This window comes from Pyrus communis, chromosome 5 (genome assembly GCF_963583255.1).
Source record: "Pyrus communis chromosome 5, drPyrComm1.1, whole genome shotgun sequence".
Lineage (NCBI taxonomy): Eukaryota > Viridiplantae > Streptophyta > Magnoliopsida > Rosales > Rosaceae > Pyrus > Pyrus communis.
Genome location: NC_084807.1, coordinates 23,467,429 through 23,485,931, shown reverse-complemented (window position 1 = coordinate 23,485,931; position 18,503 = coordinate 23,467,429). Strand labels below are relative to the sequence as shown.

At 40.9% G+C, this 18,503-nt stretch overlaps 3 protein-coding genes across 5 annotated transcripts; 2 read left to right on the top strand and 1 right to left on the bottom strand.

The window, feature by feature from the left end:
- Positions 1–14: 14 nt before the first annotated feature.
- Positions 15–3,038, bottom strand: LOC137734039 (thylakoid lumenal 15 kDa protein 1, chloroplastic-like). Its single transcript, XM_068473293.1, has 8 exons — positions 2,803–3,038; positions 2,554–2,682; positions 2,358–2,453; positions 2,195–2,267; positions 2,004–2,065; positions 928–1,009; positions 509–569; positions 15–425 (listed from the first exon to the last, which is right to left on the bottom strand). The coding sequence occupies exons 1-8, from the start codon at positions 2,926–2,928 to the stop codon at positions 374–376; spliced, it is 681 nt and encodes a 226-aa protein (XP_068329394.1). The 5' UTR covers positions 2,929–3,038; the 3' UTR covers positions 15–373.
- Positions 3,039–4,555: 1,517 nt separating this feature from the next.
- LOC137733782 (ARF guanine-nucleotide exchange factor GNOM-like) lies at positions 4,556–10,958 on the top strand. The gene is made up of 4 exons (XM_068472965.1): positions 4,556–4,716; positions 4,838–4,960; positions 5,570–6,397; positions 6,543–10,958. The coding sequence occupies exons 3-4, from the start codon at positions 5,663–5,665 to the stop codon at positions 10,215–10,217; spliced, it is 4,410 nt and encodes a 1,469-aa protein (XP_068329066.1). The 5' UTR covers positions 4,556–4,716; positions 4,838–4,960; positions 5,570–5,662; the 3' UTR covers positions 10,218–10,958.
- A 574-nt stretch (positions 10,959–11,532) lies between these two features.
- On the top strand, positions 11,533–17,034 carry LOC137734920 (ARF guanine-nucleotide exchange factor GNOM-like). Of its 3 annotated transcripts, none has more exons than XM_068474247.1 (3): positions 11,533–11,683; positions 12,019–12,899; positions 13,052–17,034. In XM_068474247.1, the coding sequence occupies exons 2-3, from the start codon at positions 12,165–12,167 to the stop codon at positions 16,727–16,729; spliced, it is 4,413 nt and encodes a 1,470-aa protein (XP_068330348.1). In that variant the 5' UTR covers positions 11,533–11,683; positions 12,019–12,164; the 3' UTR covers positions 16,730–17,034. The 3 variants fall into 3 exon arrangements, with proteins under 3 accessions (XP_068330348.1, XP_068330350.1, XP_068330349.1); XM_068474249.1 differs by having other exon boundaries at positions 11,929–12,899; XM_068474248.1 differs by having other exon boundaries at positions 11,533–12,899.
- The last annotated feature ends 1,469 nt before the right edge of the window (positions 17,035–18,503 follow it).

Genomic DNA, 18,503 nt, shown 5'->3' with positions numbered 1-18,503 from the left:
CGCAATACCTGGTGAAAGACGATGCCAATAATGGTTTCCTTGTCAATGGAGGAGAAACAATGAACAGACAAGAGTTCAGCTGACTGCCCACCTCAGCCTCCGACAATGGTTACTTACATGAAACATGGTGACACGGTGAATGGTACAGAAAGTTAACTGATAAAAGTATATCAAACCGTACCTGGTTGGCCATAGTTTACGTGTGTTCATGTATGCGTTTGAATAAATGGAACGAACAATTACTTACATACCATACAATAGTTACATCAGATTAAGTAACACGCTCCATTCGTGAAAATTGCAGCTTCCTGTGTATCCAATATTAACCAACTCCCTCCTTACAATGTCGTCCTATATTTTGATCAATGATCTATTAATTGCAAAGCAAGGTTTCACGTGTTGGGTTTCCAGTTGTCGGATTCACCCTGTTAACAGAACAGTGGCTTCATTGTAAAATGGAGCAGATTTGTGAAGATGAATGTGTAGATATAAAGTATCGTATTCTTACCCATCGGCAACTTTGCAGAGATATTCCCGTTGATCTTCTCTCAGAGGCACATCTGTGAAGTCTGGCAACATACATAGAAAATCGTCCAAAATTGATTATGTACACTCGATTTGAATTTACGCAGCCTAGAAAATTAAGATATGCTTGGTTTGCCCCAAGGAAATGGAAACATTCCATTATCTATTTTCCATGGAAACTAGCCAAAGAAAACTGAAGCTGCTGTGTAGACTGGAAAGAAAACTAGATACAGCAACGAGATGAAAAGCTTATCTTTTTTTTTGTTGTTTAATTTTCCATTTTCTTTGTAGTATTAAACGTAGCTCGAATGGATTAGAGTAAACCTTGAGATGAAGTCCCGAATGGTAAGGGTTAAGTCAAAGCATTAGGAAATATTAGCATTGAGCAAAATCTTGACATACCTGCACCCGTAATATTTGACCCTTTGAAAGATGTGTTGCCTGTGGCTACTGCACCTTCTAAGTTAGCGTTGCTCAGATTCGCCTGCAGAAGTGGAACATGTGCGAGTGAGAAGTTAGAACATTATGGAAACCTTTCCTACTTCATTTTTTATGCTTGGACATTCGAACTTTGGGACCAGTGGAACCCAACTGTTACTACCAACACCTGAGGCATTGACCAAGGGATGGGAACGTAACTGCATTCGGGTGGAAACTAACAGAACTGTAAAACTGGGAAAGTGGAAAATTTATAAGGTTCAGCCAAACTAGTTGATGAAAGCATTTTCCACTACTGAAGGCTAGCTGTCTGATTGAATGACTGGTTTAACTGTTTTCTACTAAATATGATGCTATTTTAGGGTAAATTCCTCAAAATTCTCTAATGAACTTGATTGGAAAGCTCTACCAATTTCATTCTCGTTGCAATCTCAAAAACAGAAAACAAATGAAACTCCATTAAGAATGCTATTGCGAACTTGCTTGAAGGGCACTTGCATCACAAGTTAACCAGACCCCGATCAAAACAAACCTGATAAAGCATGAAACTCCATCACTCTAACCTACCTCAAATCTCTTTTTCCCTCTAATATCCTCGAAAAATGACAACACGAAGAGAGCTTCCGACTGATAATTTTCTAAAGGTGTGGAGGTATTCATGATTAACAATTCGAGCTGCAAATCTTACTAAGAAACAAAACTGAGCCAAATTAAATAGTAGAGAAAAGAAGTAAAATTCTCCAGAAAAGTGGCCCCCCTATGTTGCCAACTTAAGAGGACTCAAACAACGGATTACAGCCAGGATTCTCTCATCCTTCTGCTTATTATTCCACATTGTAACCCCATAACTCCTGGAAATCGGAACTTCAGACTCATCGACTGAACATTCGTAAGTTACTGGGAACATTTTCAGTCCCACTATTATCCCCTTATCTACATTTTTCACCATTTACCACAAAACTGATGGTGGAACGCCAGAACATCTAAATTAGGGTTTCTTATTAATCAAATGTAAAATTGAATGTTCCATCAAAGTTCACCTTTGTCACATTGGCCAAAGAAAAGTCCACAGCTCTTAGATCTGCATCAGAAAGATCAGCCCCTGGAAAGAGAATATCACAGTAAACAAAACAACCCATTAACCATGTTCTTCCTAAACATTTGCAACACGTACCAACGCCACTCGAAGGTTACAGCATTCGTGATGATAAATAATTGAAAACAAATGTACCTGTTAAATCAGCATCAAAGAAGCTAGCACCTAATAACTTGGCGCCTTTGAAATTCGCTTGCCTCAATATCGACTGCAACAAAATCAACACACAAAGATTCAAAATTTTCGAATGTAAAAGCATCAAACGCTTTGCATATAACAAATTCGATCGATTTTGGACCGTTTTGAAGTCTTGCTTGATCAAAGTCTTGCCGCTAAAGTCCTTGCCGGTGAGGTCCTGGCCCCTAGTCACCTCCGCACCGTACGGACCCCCACCCTTTCACCAACAACGAGACGAAATCTTAGTACATTGAGTAATTTTCCTTCACTTTCTCCGGAACCAAACAGATTATTGGAATTCAGGATTAAACACTTACCTTAAAGGCGAATGCAGGATTGGCTACGAACAGAGAGGCCGAGAGCAGAGCGATAAGGCTCGCCTTACATACGGACTCTCCCAGCGACAACACAGAACTTCCAGAAGTTTCCAGGCGATTCTTTACAAGCTGTGCAGGAAATTTGAAAAGTGAGAATTCATCAGAGCGAATTGGCTAACGTACGCGGGTGTGCGCAGTGCGAGATAAGCGGAAATGGAGGAGAGAAGGAGGCGAGGTAGCGCAGTGTACCTGGGGCGGAGGATAGCCGGCGGAGAGAGGGAGGTGTTGGCGGGAAGGGTGAGGTTTATGGGGGAGAGAGAGGGAGGGTTTTGGGGGGAGTTTGGAAGAGCAGATGGAGACGTTGAGAAGCGCCATTTGCGAATTTCCAGTCGGATTTTTTTCTCTGTTTTTGTGTCAGCGGATAACGAGCGAGATCTGAATATGGATAAATGGGGCCGGGGTTCTGTCCGCTTGCTCGCACCTATGAGTGAGAGCCCCAAATCCTGCAATTTGAATTTATACGTGGAATTTAAGACATCGTGTACTTATAACTAGAGAGAAATATATCATCGTAATAACAAACTTTATTAGCATATTTGTTAAAGAGACTCATCACAATGTAGCTTTGTTTGTAAGTATTTAAACGATATTATTTTATTCTCAAGAGGTAAGGGAGTGGGTGAAGTTTGTGGTTTACCATTGCATTTGACGAGAATTAAACCTAAGATCTTTCACTTACAAGTGAAGAGAAATATCACTAGCGTAGTACTAAGTGGTAGTTTTTTAATATCGTAGAATAAGCAAATTTTGTGATATATCACAAATAGAAAACAAGCACAGTAATCAACACTTAAGTATCCAATCGGAAAAAAAGTTGTTTTCTCTCACAATCTCCCAAACACAAATTAAATAATAGGTGTTCTAGCCAAAACAGTCATTGAGATTGGTATAACTCTTCGCTTTGGTTCTTGAGATTTATTGAGAGTATTTTTGCCAAATCAACTCCTCAACTTGAGCGGGTGGTTTCTTCAATTTGATGGAAATTTTTAATAAAAGAACTAAAATGATTGACAATGGGATCACTTTTATTGGTTTTAAACCTTACGATTAAAGTGATGAGTTATGCCAATCTAAAATAACCATTTTGGCTAAAAAGTAAAACGGAGAAAACGTGTGAGACTCTCTCTGGTTTCTCAACCTTGCAAGCTCCTTTGCCGTCGGCCCTAGCCTTTGGCTTGGGTGCCGGTGGCTATCCTTGTCCAAATTACTTGTTCTCCTCTTTCCTTTTTTCTCCTGATTATCTTCTCTCTTTTTCAATTTTCCCCTAAGATTTTTCTCAGTTTCCTTGAGTTTTGTCTCAAACTTTTCCGTGAGTTTGTCTCACTTTTGGACTTCATGTCCCTCCTCTCTACCCCTCCCTCTCCTCTGGCCATTCTTTTCCAAAACTCCATATCCCCTCACTTTTCCCCTCTGCATCCCTTCCCCAACCATCCTCATCCCATCCTTTGCTTTGATTTGCAGACTTTGGGTCAAATATGCCCCCCCCCAACGACTTACCGGATTTCCATCAAGGCCAAGTGTATTGTGGTTTCGGCCAAAGTAAGGGTATTTTACTTACCCTTTAGCCTAACCTTCTATCAATGTGTTACTATGTTCATATATATTTGCTGGGATTTGTGAATGGGATTTGGATCTAATGCCTATCTTTTGGTTTTGCATCTTTGATGAAGAAATCTGGATGGATGTGGTGTGCTTCTTGTTGTGGGTTTGCTACTTTTGTGCTACGATGTATTGTTCATTTTCATCCCTCGATCGTTTTCTCTAGTGTTACCATTTCGGTATGGCTGTAACAGTGACAGACACTGCATTCTGTGGTCAAAAATTAGAGATTTAGGTTCCCGTATTAATTTATTTAATTGAGCTGAACTTTTATATATCTTTTTTTCACCCAAACGTACTTGAATAATTTTGCCTTCCCTTGAGTTAGCCTGTACCATAATATCGGATTAATACATTTATCTTTTCAGACCCAAAAAAAAGCCAAACTAATAAAACACGGTGGAATTCTTCTTCTTTTCCTCGTTTACTTTTCTTTTCTTCGTCCTCTAGATCCTTGGCCGGACTCTAGGGATTCGACCTCGCTTTTCCATTTTTCCAACCAAGGTAAATTCTTCTCTCTCACGCAACTTCACTCGCATGAAGTCTCCTTCGCATTCCGAATTTTTATTTTTTTTGCGTTTTTTATTTTCCTGATTTTAATGGATCGCGCCGGATCTGTTACCAGAGAAGCGGAGCGGTCGAACCCGAAGCTTGCAGTTGTGCCCGAACCGGTGGGGGAGAGGAAGGAACCGGATTTGGGAGGCGTCAAGCTCGGGATCGCCGGCGAGGTGGAAAGCAGGACTGTTTGGTAAGTAGCCAAACGAAAATTTGGAATTTGAATTTTCAGTCTCTGCTAAATCTGATGTTTTGGAGCACATTTGGCGTCCGAATTTGGGATTCAGCATTGGAAGGGCCAATGTCGGAAGGGGGGGGGGGGGGGGAGGAGCTGCTTAGTGTTTGTTTTAGGTTTTAAGTTATCTGTTTAGATTCAAATCTTTACTTTTTCTAATGGAAATTTACGAGTAATTTTCCGTTGCTTGAAATTTTAGTTTTATTCAACTGATAGTTGGAGTTTAAGTATGATGCATACCACCTGACTATGTTTTTATTAGTGAAGGCAGTGTAGGTTTTAAATGTTGTTTATAGTGTGTTTAAATGGTATGTGTACATTTAAAGACATATGAATTATAGAGCGAGACATTTAAATTATAGACCGAGACCGGAAGTTATGGTTGTGATATTGGTTACAGTGGCAGTGAGGGTGGGTGCCGGCCAGTCATGGCTGTTGAAAATCAGTGGTAGTGGTTATGGAAGTTTAAATGTCTGCATATGATATGATTACGATCATTTTGATTTACGCTTGTTGATTAATTGTTGTACTTAAGTTAGCTTACTTGATATGTTGAATTTCAACTAGGTATGTGTTGCCTATGCTTCTTTGCCTTCTCTATATAGAAGGTGGTAAATACAGCTAGAACTTTGGTTCTATTCAAAAGAATATTGTTCAGAGATGGGGCGTCTAAAGCTGCAAACTGGCATCAAGGCAATTGAAGAAGAATCCGAGGACTTTGAGGCAATGAATTCAAATAAAGCTACATTGGCATGCATCATCAATTCAGAAATAGGTTCTGTATTAGCGGTTATGAGGAGGAATGTAAGATGGGGTGGGCGCTATATATCCGGTGATGATCAGCTGGAACACTCTTTAGTACAGTCTTTAAAGGCATTGCGCAAGCAAATTTTTTCATGGCAGCATCAGTGGCATACCATTAATCCTGTAGTGTATCTCCAACCATTTTTGGATGTGATTAGATCGGATGAAACTGGTGCACCAATCACTGGTGTCGCTTTGTCATCTGTTTATAATATCTTAACACTTGATGTGATTGATCAAAATTCCTTAAATGTTGAAGATGCCATGAACTTGTTAGTTGATGCCATCACTAGTTGCCGATTTGAGGTCACCGATCCTGCATCAGAGGAAGTGGTATTGATGAAGATATTACAGGTTCTTCTGGCTTGCATGAAGAGTAAAGCATCTGTTATGTTGAGTAACCAGCACGTTTGCACTATAGTGAATACATGTTTCCGTATAGTTCATCAAGCAGGAACAAAAGGCGAGTTGTTGCAACGGATAGCTCGCCACACAATGCATGAACTTGTTAGATGTATTTTCTCACACCTTCCTGATGTTCACGACACTGAACATGCACTGTCAAATGGAAGCACTACTAGAAAACAAGAGGTACTGCGACTAAAAAAGTTTGCACGCATTAGGTCTTAGCCTAGATGTGTTCTGTTGATTATACAGTGTAAACTTATTAATTGATGCGCAGGTGTCCAATGTTTAGAACTTCTTTGTGAATCTGTGGTTGTTTTTTCTTGTGCAGATTGCCGGCCTAAATAACGAGTATGCTTTTGGGAGTAGACAATTGGAGAATGGCAATGTGAGTTCTGGGTATGATAGTCAGCCATTATCCACAAGTCCTGCATCAAACGCTCCTTCTGGCCTGGTAGCACCTGGGATTGATGAAAATGCACTCGCGGTTTCTACTGGGAAGGAGGCTGTTCAATATGATTTGCATCTCATGACTGAGCCATATGGGGTACCCTGCATGGTGGAAATATTGCACTTTCTGTGCTCTTTGTTAAATGTTTCTGAGCATATGGGAATGGGACCTAGATCTAATACCATAGCATTTGATGAAGATGTGCCTCTTTTTGCCTTGGTTTTGATTAATTCAGCTTTAGAGTTGGGTGGATCCCACATTCAGAATCATCCCAAGTTATTGAGTTTAGTTCAGGATGAATTGTTTCGAAATCTTATGCAGTTTGGTTTGTCAACGAGTCCACTTATTCTTTCAATGGTGTGCAGCATTGTTCTTAATTTGTACCACCATTTGCGAGCTGAACTTAAACTACAGCTTGAGGCTTTCTTTTCTTGTGTGATATTGAGGCTTGCACAAAGTAGATATGGAGCTTCTTATCAGCAGCAGGAGGTTGCTATGGAGGCTCTTGTTGACTTCTGCAGGCAGAAAAATTTCATGGTGGAGATGTATGCTAACTTAGATTGTGACATAACATGCAGCAATGTCTTTGAAGAACTTGCTAATCTGTTGTCAAAGAGTGCATTCCCTGTCAATTGCCCCTTGTCTTCAATTCACATTCTTGCTTTGGATGGCCTTATTGCTGTTATTCAAGGAATGGCCGAGAGAGTGGGGAATGGATCTGTTTCTGCACATACACCAGTGAATCTGGAAGAGTATACTCCGTTCTGGATGGTGAAGTGTGACAACTACAGTGATCCTAGTAATTGGGTTCCATTTGTTCGCCGGAGGAAGTACATAAAGAGAAGGTTAATGATTGGAGCTGATCATTTTAACCGTGACCCAAAGAAAGGACTGGAGTTCCTCCAAGGAACATATCTGTTGCCCGACAAACTTGATCCACAAAGCGTGGCCTGCTTTTTCAGGTATACTGCGGGGTTGGACAAGAATCTAGTTGGGGATTTCTTGGGAAATCATGACGAGTTTTGCGTTCAGGTTCTTCATAAATTTGCAGGTACCTTTGATTTCGCAGATATGAACTTGGATACTGCACTCCGACTGTTTTTGGAGACATTTCGATTGCCTGGAGAATCACAAAAGATACAGAGGGTGCTTGAAGCATTCTCAGAGAGATATTATGAGCAATCACCACTAATTCTAGCTAACAAGGATGCTGCGCTTTTGCTGTCATATTCACTCATAATGCTCAATACAGATCAACACAATGTTCAGGTAAAGAAGAAAATGACGGAGGAGGATTTCATTCGGAATAATCGGCACATCAATGGAGGCAGTGATCTTCCTCGAGAATTCCTGACAGAGCTTTACCACTCAATATGCAAGAATGAGATCCGAACAACTCCAGAACAAGGTGCTGGTTATCCTGAAATGACCCCAAGCCGGTGGATTGATTTAATGCACAAATCTAAGAAGAGTGCTCCATTTATCATGTCTGATTCCAGAGCCTACCTAGACCACGATATGTTTGCTATAATGTCTGGCCCTACCATTGCTGCTATCTCTGTGGTATTTGATCACGCAGAACATGAAGAGATTTACCAAACTTGCATCGATGGATTTTTAGCCGTTGCAAAGATTTCGGCATGCCATCATCTTGAAGATGTTCTGGATGATCTGGTTGTATCACTCTGTAAGTTTACCACCCTTTTACACCCATCATCTGTTGAGGAGCCTGTGTTAGCCTTTGGTGATGACACAAAAGCAAGAATGGCAACTGTGACTCTATTCACAATTGCCAATAGGTATGGTGATTACATCCGCACAGGTTGGAGAAATATTCTGGACTGCATCTTAAGATTACACAAGCTTGGTCTTCTTCCAGCTCGTGTGGCCAGTGATGCAGCCGATGAGTCGGAGTTTTCTGCTGACACAGGGCCTGGGAAGCCTGTATCAAATTCTCTTTCATCTGTTCATGTACCTTCCATAGGCACTCCTAGGAGATCCTCTGGATTGATGGGTCGGTTTAGTCAGCTCTTATCTCTTGAGACAGAGGAGCCGAGATCGCAGCCTACTGAACAACAACTTGCTGCTCATCAACGCACCGTTCAGACAATTCAAAAGTGTCATATTGACAGCATATTTACTGAGAGCAAGTTTCTGCAGGCTGAATCCCTCCTACAGCTTGCACGTGCACTGATTTGGGCTGCAGGACGACCCCAGAAAGGGAACAGCTCTCCTGAGGACGAGGATACTGCAGTTTTCTGTTTGGAGTTGCTGATTGCTATTACCCTAAATAATAGGGATAGGATTGATCTTCTTTGGCAGGGAGTGTATGAGCACATATCGAACATTGTTCAGTCAACTGTGATGCCTTGTGCTCTGGTAGAGAAGGCTGTTTTTGGACTTCTTCGGATTTGCCAGCGGCTGCTTCCCTATAAAGAGAACCTTGCTGATGATCTCTTGAAATCCCTGCAGCTTGTCTTGAAGCTTGATGCTCGGGTTGCTGATGCTTACTGTGAGCAAATTACACAGGAAGTCAGTCGCCTTGTGAAAGCAAATGCCTCTCACATCAGATCCCATGGTGGGTGGCGCACAATTACATCCTTACTCTCTATCACAGCCCGGCACCCTGATGCTTTTGAGGCTGGGTTTAACGCACTGTTCTTCATTATGTCAGAAGGAACCCACTTGTTGCCGGCCAACTATGTTCTGTGTGTTGATGCTTCAAGGCAGTTTGCAGAATCTCGCGTTGGGCAGGCAGAACGATCTGTGCGCGCACTTGATCTTATGGCAGGTTCTGTTGATTGTTTAGCAAGGTGGGCCTGTGAGGCTAAGCAAGCTGTGAACGAGGAGGAAGCGGTGAAAATGTCTGAGGATATTGGGGAAATGTGGTTCCGACTTGTTCAGGCACTAAGAAAAGTTTGTTTGGACCAGAGAGAAGATGTCAGGAACCATGCTTTGTTGTTGTTGCAGAAGTGCTTGACGGGAGTGGATGGGATCCCTCTTCTACACGGTCTCTGGCTACAGTGCTTTGATGCGGTGATCTTCACAATGCTTGACGACTTGCTTGAAATTGCACAGGGACACTCCCAAAAGGACTACCGCAACATGGAAGGCACTCTTATCCTTGCAATGGAGCTCTTGTCCAAGGTGTTCTTACAGCTGCTTCCTGATCTATCACAGTTAACAACCTTCTGCAAACTATGGCTGGGTGTTCTCGGTCGAATGGAAAAGTATATGAAGGTGAAAGTTAGAGGGAAAAAAAGTGAGAAGCTTCAGGACCAAGTACCCAAACTACTTAAGAACACCTTGCTTGTGATGAATTTAAAGGGAGTGCTCGTGCAAAGGAGCGCTCTAGGAGGTGACAGCTTGTGGGAGTTGACATGGCTACATGTCAATAACATTGCTCCATCCTTGCAATCTGAGGTTTTCCCCAATCAAGGTTCAGAGCAGCCCGAGACTAAGCTGGGTGAAAACGGAGGTCTAGTTTCGGATGAAAAGGGTAATGTACTTCCAACTGAAATGGCGTCGCCAGAAGTTTCTGGCACTGCAAATTAGCCTGTTGTATAGTTGCTTGCAACTAGAACTGGTCCTGTTCGTGCACGTTAATAAGCACGCGTGATCCCGAATACTTAGTTATTGTAGGAGGCATCCTGTTACGAAACTTTTATGTTACAGAAACTTGCAGACGACATCTTTGATTGTTTTTTTTGTAGAGCTGCTAGATGTGGATTATTACAGAGGGAACTGATATACATACTAGTGTTTGAAAAACCTGGCGGATTGGTCGTTTCTTTGTACTCATCTTCGTCTTCCTTCATTTGCCTCCGGATAATTCTGTTGCAGTGTTACTCTTTGCCTAAAGGTAGCTAGTGAATCCATCTATGTTTCTGTACTGCCTTGTTCATCAATGTACAGAATTCAACGATTGCCACACGTGACTCGTATTTTTACTCGGCATCTATCGTGCCATGTTTGACATCGATGATTCCAATTTCGTGCATCGCAAATTGTTGGTTCGTTCTGACTTCTACTGATGCGGTTGTCTGAAAGATGTTTGGTTGCGAAAGTTGGTATTTGATGATGCGGTATTGAGTCTTGTGTGGGTAGAGAAGGAATTAGATTACGGGCAATACAGCTCTTCCCCCAGCATTTGAATTCAACTTTTGACGCTTTCACAACCAGAGGGGTTCAACAATGTGGGAAAAGACCGAAAAGTCATATGGAATGAAATTTATTCGATGAAATTGCTTCGACATAATTATTGTAAAAACCATCATTCTAAGCAAACTACAAGGTTACGTCACCTTTTTAACTCACTGCATTTTGAGTTTAAACTCTCTTTCTTTTCCGTTAACGTAAATCAAATTTTACGAGGCAAACCTGAGCTTGGCTTTTTCGTTCTGAGCCCTCAAGTTGATTTACAAAATAACATGATATGTTGAATTTTAGCCGTATCATAACAAGTTTATAATTATGAATAAATCAAAATTAACGTACTTCAAAAATCTCATTATACACTATTGTATATTTTTCTTTCAAAGTATAAAAAGTTTGGAGTGACAAATAAGATTTTTGAAATGCCAATAACAATTCTTATACTAATTAATATACAGTTTAGTAATACTTTTCGTTTTTATATCTTTGAAGTCTCAAATTTGACCCATAATATTTGTTGTACGTTCGAATTCTCTATGATTTTACTACATATCTTTTGATCTTGAAGGGCAATAATTTTTCTTTGTATTAAACAAAAAAAGATATTTTTTTATGGGCATCATGAAAAATGAAAGAAATCAGACGGTCCACATTTGATGAGAATATATTGGAAGATCCCATTTTATGGCCCGCACAAAACAGCGGAAACCATTGTTATACAGTTCACCAAGACATCTGGTACCAAGGTGGTTGGTGAACGGGTCGAACCCGAACTTGACGATTAGAGCCGGCAACCACCGCGAAACCGGACTCAGAGGCTTCCGGCATGAGATCGCCGTTGCCGTCGAAGGGCGGGAATCTTCCGGGTTAGTGCCCATATGAAATTCGGAATTTGAATTTCCTTTTCTCACCCAAATCTGAGGCACCCAAACTGTGGGATTCGAAATGTTAAAGATCACTACGAATCCCCACTTTCCTTTTCACTCCCATTTCTTTGGGAGCTGCTGATTAGCATTTGTTTAGTTTCAAATTTTCTAATTAGAATCAAATCTTGAGTCTTTGGAATATGGATTATATTATTATTAGAATCGAAATTGTCGAATACTTTAAGGTTTTATGAAGATTTATAATGTCATTGAATGATTCCATGGCGGTCGTGATTGTTCGAATTTGGTGCTAATAGTTATGAACTTTTGTGTAGTTTCATTGCCCGGTTAGCTGATATGTTGGATTTCTACTGGGTATGTTAAGCTTGGTAGATCTTGAAAGTATGCGATACCCCATATGCTACTTTGCTTCGGTCGTAGAAGTTGGGAAATACTGGTAGAATCTGGGTTCTGTTGAACGATGGGGCGTCTGAAGCTGCAAAGTAGAATCCAGGAAATTGAGGAAGAACATGGGGAATGTGATGCAACGCATTCTAATCATGCTACTTTAGCATGCATCATTAATTCAGAAATAGGCACTGTATTAGCGGTTATGAGGAGGAATGTAAGATGGGGAGGACGCTATGTGTCTGGTGATGATCAACTGGAACACCCTCTAATCCAATCTTTAAAGGCGTTACGCAGGCAAATCTTTTCATGGAAGCACCATATGCATTCCATCAATCCTTCTGCGTATCTCCGGCCATTTTTGGATGTGATTAGATCGGATGAAACTGGTGCACCAATTACTGGTGTGGCTTTGTCTTCTGTTTACAATATCTTAACACTTGATGTAATCAATCAAAATTCCTTAAATGTTGAAGATGCCATGCACTTATTAGTTGATGCAGTCACTGGCTGCCGATTTGAGGTGACTGATCCTGCATCAGAAGAAGTGGTATTGATGAAGATACTGCAGGTTCTTCTAGCTTGCATGAAGAGTAAAGCATCTGTTATTTTGACCAATCAGCATGTTTGCATTATAGTGAACACATGTTTCCGTATTGTCCATCAAGCGGGAACAAAAGGTGAGTTGTTGCAGCGGATAGCTCGCCACACAATTCATGAAATTATTAGATGTATTTTCTCACACCTTCCAGATGTTCACCATGCTGAACATGCATTGCCAAATGGAAGCAATACCATCAATGGAGAGGTACTTCTAATATCAAAATTGACAAGTATTATTGGGTCTTAGCATAGAGGTGATCTGTTAATTCTCGAGAGTGAAACAAGAAGTTAGACCTGCAGATGTCCAGTCTTAAATACTTTTCTTATTCACGAATTTATGGTGTTTTTCTTGTGCAGATTGCAGGGCAAAATAATGAGCATGCTTCTGGGAGTAGACAATTGGAGAATGATAACATGATTTCTCAGTTTGATAGTCATCTATTATCTACAAATCCTGCTTTGCATGCTTCCTCAGGTCTTGTAGAATCTGGGATTGATGAAAAGACAGCTGGTGGTTCTAGCAGGAAGGAGGCTGATCAATATGACGTGCAACTCATGGCTGAGCCATTTGGGATTCCCTGCATGGTGGAAATATTTGACTTCCTGTGTTCATTGTTAAATGTGGTTGAGCATATAGGAACGGGTCCCAGGTATAATACCATAGCTTTTGACGAAGATGTCCCCCTTTTTGCACTGGGTTTGGTTAATTGCGCTATAGAGTTAGGCGGGTCCTCCATTCGGCATCACACCAAGTTATTAAGTTTGGTTCAGGATGAATTGTTTCAAAATTTGATGCAGTTTGGCCTATCAACAAGTCCACTTATTCTTTCAATGGTATGCAGCATTGTCCTCAATCTGTATCACCATCTCCGCACTGAACTTAAGCTACAGCTTGAGGCTTTCTTTTCATGTGTGATATTGAGGCTTGTGCAAAGCAGGTATGGGGCTTCTTATCAGCAGCAGGAGGTTGCCATGGAGTCTGTTGTGGACTTCTGCCGACAGAAAACTTTCATGGTGGAGATGTACGCGAACTTAGATTGTGACATAACTTGCAATAATGTCTTTGAAGAGCTTGCTAAAATGTTGTCAAAGAGTGCATTCCCTGTTAATTTGCTTTTGTCTTCAATTCACATTCTTGCTTTGGATGGTCTTATTGCTATTATTCAGGGAATGGCAGAGAGGGCAGGGAATGGCTCAGTTAGTGCTGTTCAAGCTCCCCCTATGAATCTTGATGAGTATACTCCATTCTGGTTGATGAAATGTGACAACTACAGTGATCCGACTCATTGGGTTCCATTTGTTCGCCGAAGGAAGCACATAAAGAGAGGACTAATGATTGGAGCTGATCATTTTAACCATGACCCAAAGAAAGGGCTGGAGTTCCTCCAAGGAACCCATCTCTTGCCTGACAAACTTGATCCTGAAAGTGTGGCCTGTTTTTTCAGGTACACTGCTGGGTTGGACAAGAATCTTGTTGGGGATTTCCTGGGAAACCATGATGAGTTTTGTATTCAGGTTCTTAATAAATTTGCTGGTACCTTTGATTTCCAAGACATGCATTTGGATACTGCACTGCGACTGTTTCTGGAGACATTTCGATTGCCTGGAGAATCACAAAAAATACAAAGGGTGCTTGAAGCATTCTCAGAGAGATATTATGAGCAATCACCACAAATTCTGGCTAACAAGGATTCTGCTCTCGTGTTATCATATTCAATTATATTGCTCAACACGGACCAGCACAATGTTCAGGTGAAGAAGAAGATGACAGAGGAGGATTTCATTCGGAATAATCGACACATCAATGGAGGTGATGATTTACCTCGAGAATTCCTTTCAGAGCTTTACCACTCAATATGCAAGAATGAGATCCGCACAACTCCAGAACAAGGTGCTGGTTATCCTGAAATGAACCCAAGCCGTTGGATTGATTTAATACACAAATCTAAGAAGAATGCTCCATTCATTGAATCCGATACCAGAGCCTACCTTGACCAGGATATGTTTGCTATAATGTCAGGCCCCACAATTGCTGCCATTTCTGTGGTATTTGATCATGCAGAACATGAAGAGATTTACCAAAAATGCATTGATGGATTTTTATCTGTTGCAAAGATTGCAGCATGCTATCATTTTGAAGATGTGCTCGACGATCTGGTTGTGTCTCTTTGTAAGTTTACAACCCTTTTAAACTCGTCATCTTATGAGGAACCTGTTTTAGCCTTTGGTGATGACCCAAAAGCTAGAATGTCAACAGTGACAGTTTTCACGATTGCCAATACATATGGTGATCACATTCGCACAGGCTGGAGAGGTGTTCTTGACTGTATCTTAAGATTACACAAACTTGGTCTTCTGTCGGCTTTTGTGGCCAGTGAAGCAGCTGGTGATTCTGAGTTTTCTGCTGACACAGGTCATGGCAAGGCCATAACCAATTCTCTGTCATCCGTTCCTATGCCCCCTCTGAGTACTCCTAGGAAATCCTCTGGATTGATGGGCCGGTTTACTCAGCTATTATCTCTTGACACTGAGGAGCCGAGATCACAGCCTACTGAAGAAGAACTTGTGGTTCATCAGCGCACCCTTCAAACAATTCAAAAGTGCCACATTGATAGCATATTTTCGGAGAGCAAGTTTCTGCAGGCTAAATCCCTGTTACAGCTTGCACGGGCACTCATCTGGGCTGGAGGACGACCCCAGAAAGGGAGCAGCTCACCTGAGGATGAAGATACTGCAGTTTTCTGTTTGGAGTTGCTGATAGCTGTTACCCTAAATAACAGGGATAGGATTATGCTTCTTTGGCAGATTGTGTACGAGCACATATCGAACATTGTTCAGTCTACCGTGATGCCTTGTGCCCTGGTAGAGAAGGCTGTTTTTGGACTTCTTCGGATTTGCCAGCGGCTGCTTCCCTATAAGGAGGACCTTGCTGATGATCTTTTGCGATCATTGCAACTTGTTTTGAAGCTTGATGCTCGGGTTGCGGATGCATACTGTGAGCAAATTACGCAGGAAGTTGGTCGCCTTGTGAAAGCAAATGCCTCTCACATAAGATCACAATTGGGGTGGCGCATAACTACATCACTACTCTCCATTACTGCTCCGCACCCAGAAGCTTCAGAGGCTGGGTTCGATGCACTGTTCTTCATTATGTCTGAAGGAGCTCATTTGTTTCCTGCCAATTATGTTTTCTGTGTTGACGCATCAAGGCAGTTTGCTGAGTCTCGTGTTGGAGAGGTGGAGCGATCTGTGTGCGCACTGGATCTTATGGCAGGTTCTGTTGATTGTTTATCAAGGTGGGCCTCTGACGCTAACCAATCTATGAATGAGGAAGAAGCTGTGAAAATGTCTCAGGATATTGGGCGAATGTGGTTGCGGCTTGTTCAGGGGTTGAGAAAAGTTTGTTTGGACCAGAGAGAAGAGGTTAGGAACCATGCTTTGTCCATGTTACGGAAGTGCTTGACTGGAGTGGATGGGATTCCTCTTCCACATGGCCTGTGGTTACAGTGCTTTGACACGGTGATCTTCACAATGCTTGATGACTTGCTTGAAATTGCACAGGGACACTCCCCAAAGGAATACCGCTACATGGAAGGCACGCTTATCCTAGCCTTGAAGCTCTTGTCCAAAGTTTTTCTGGAGTTACTACCCGAGCTATCGCAGTTAACAACCTTCAGCAAACTATGGCTGGGTGTTCTCAATCGAATGGAAAATTATATGAAGGTGAAAGTTGGAGGGAGAAAATGTGAGAAGCTACGGGACCAAGTGCCGGAGCTACTTAAGAACACCTTAATCGTAATGATTTTAAGGGGAGTTCTTGTGGAGAAAAGTGACGTAGGAGATGATAGCTTGTGGGAGTTGACATGGCTGCATGTAAATAAAATTGCTCCATCCTTGCAGTCTGAAGTTTCCCGTGATCCGATTTTAGAGCAGTCAGAGACTAAGCAGGGTGAATCAGGGCGAGTCTCTGATGCAACGGGCACCATGCTTCCAACTGAAACCGTTCCTGCTGAAGGTTCTAGCGGTGGTGGTTAAAAATGTTGTATAGTCATTGGAACCGGATCTGTTTTCTTTAAGGCATACTAGCAGATGAGCACACGTTGTGTGTGTGTACAACCGTCCACCTCCTCTCACGTTTTCCTCAAGCGCAACCGCTTCACTTCATTCAAACTATCCAAAAAACATCATGATTTCACTTACGTGTATGAAAAAATGATAGTGAGATAATTTCTCTTAATAACTGAATTTTTTTTTATCTTATGTAAATATGTCGATATAGAATTACTATTTTGCCCTTCTTATGTAAATATTGTGTATCTAAAGTGTGGAAAAAATAGGAAAAAAAGGGAAAAAGTTCAAAAGATACAAAATTACTACTTTGCCCCTTCTCATGTTAACATTGTGTATTCAAAGTGAGGGTAAAATTGGAAGAAAGGGGGCAATTTTTTTAATCTTATGTAAATATTTCGATATAAAATTACTATTTTGCCATTTTTATGTAAATATTGTGTATCAAATGTGAGGGAAAAATAGAAAAAAGGGGGAAAAAGTTCAAAATATACAAAATTACTATTTTACCCTCCTCATGTCAACCTTGTGTATTTAAAAGTGAGGACAAAATTAAAAGAAAAGAGGGTAAAAAGTTGACAAACCCTCTTCTCTTAATAGAATAGATAGATTAGTAAGCACACATGGTCGTCACCATTTAGTAGTACTGAGGGAGGCGGTCATGTTCTGGCATGCTACCTCTTAATTTTGGCCATAGAGTTGCAAGACTCGGGATTTAGCACACATGGAACTGCTATACCCGGTGGTCGGGGAAAACCCAAACGGATCAAACTTTATCATAGTAATCATCTTCAACTTCCTTCATATACTATCTTCTTCTCTACGCCGTCCTTATAACTTTGTTGTCTGAAGATATCATATATGTCGTGTTTCGTAGTAGGGTACTTAGGCCCCTCTTTTAACTCCCCACACCCCAATTTTTTGTTACGTCGAGAAAATCTGGAAGGGAAGGATTCATTTCTTGCCAGAGTGGTGAAATATTTTTGTTTGATTTGTTTACAATGTACAGAACTTGAGATTGCTAGTTCTAACTAGTACTTTTACCCGGCGTCGAACTTTTTTTTGTGCTCGTGTTTGACATTGATATTTTCAGGTTGATGAATCGCAATTTGTTGATCAAGTCAATGCAAGAAACTGGCTAAAAACTGAAATGGTTATCAGACGGACTCTAAACTTGTAAGGTAGTTTGATTTTAGCGTCAAAATTATTTTCTTTCGTTGCCAATCGCTTTTCTAACTTTCAAAATTATACCAAATGACTCATGAGGAGACTAGTGATGTTGCTACGAAAGTGAACATAAGTAGTGACGTGCTTACCAGTGCATCAACCTATTGATACTGATTTGAATATTCTCCACTGATAAAGAAAAATGATAATCATACTTTTTTTTTTCTCGTTTTCTGTAATTTTGATTATCGAATTGAATAAATAAATAAAACAATAAATAGGGATAAACATAATTAAGTATGCGCAACTGCAGAAAAGAGAAAGATAAAAAGGATATCGCAAACATGTAAACGGATATATTCTGCTTTGGGATCAAAGCGGATACGTTCTGCATTCGAATGAAAGAAATTTTGACATCAACTTAATATTGTCACATCAATCTTCAAATAAAACTCTGACAAATCATATTTGACACTCTAAAGATTCACCTAAGAGCTCTTAAATCTAGAGAACGAAAAAGAAGCACCCAGTGTTTATTACTAATTTTTCAACAAGAATTATATTCTTATTTGTC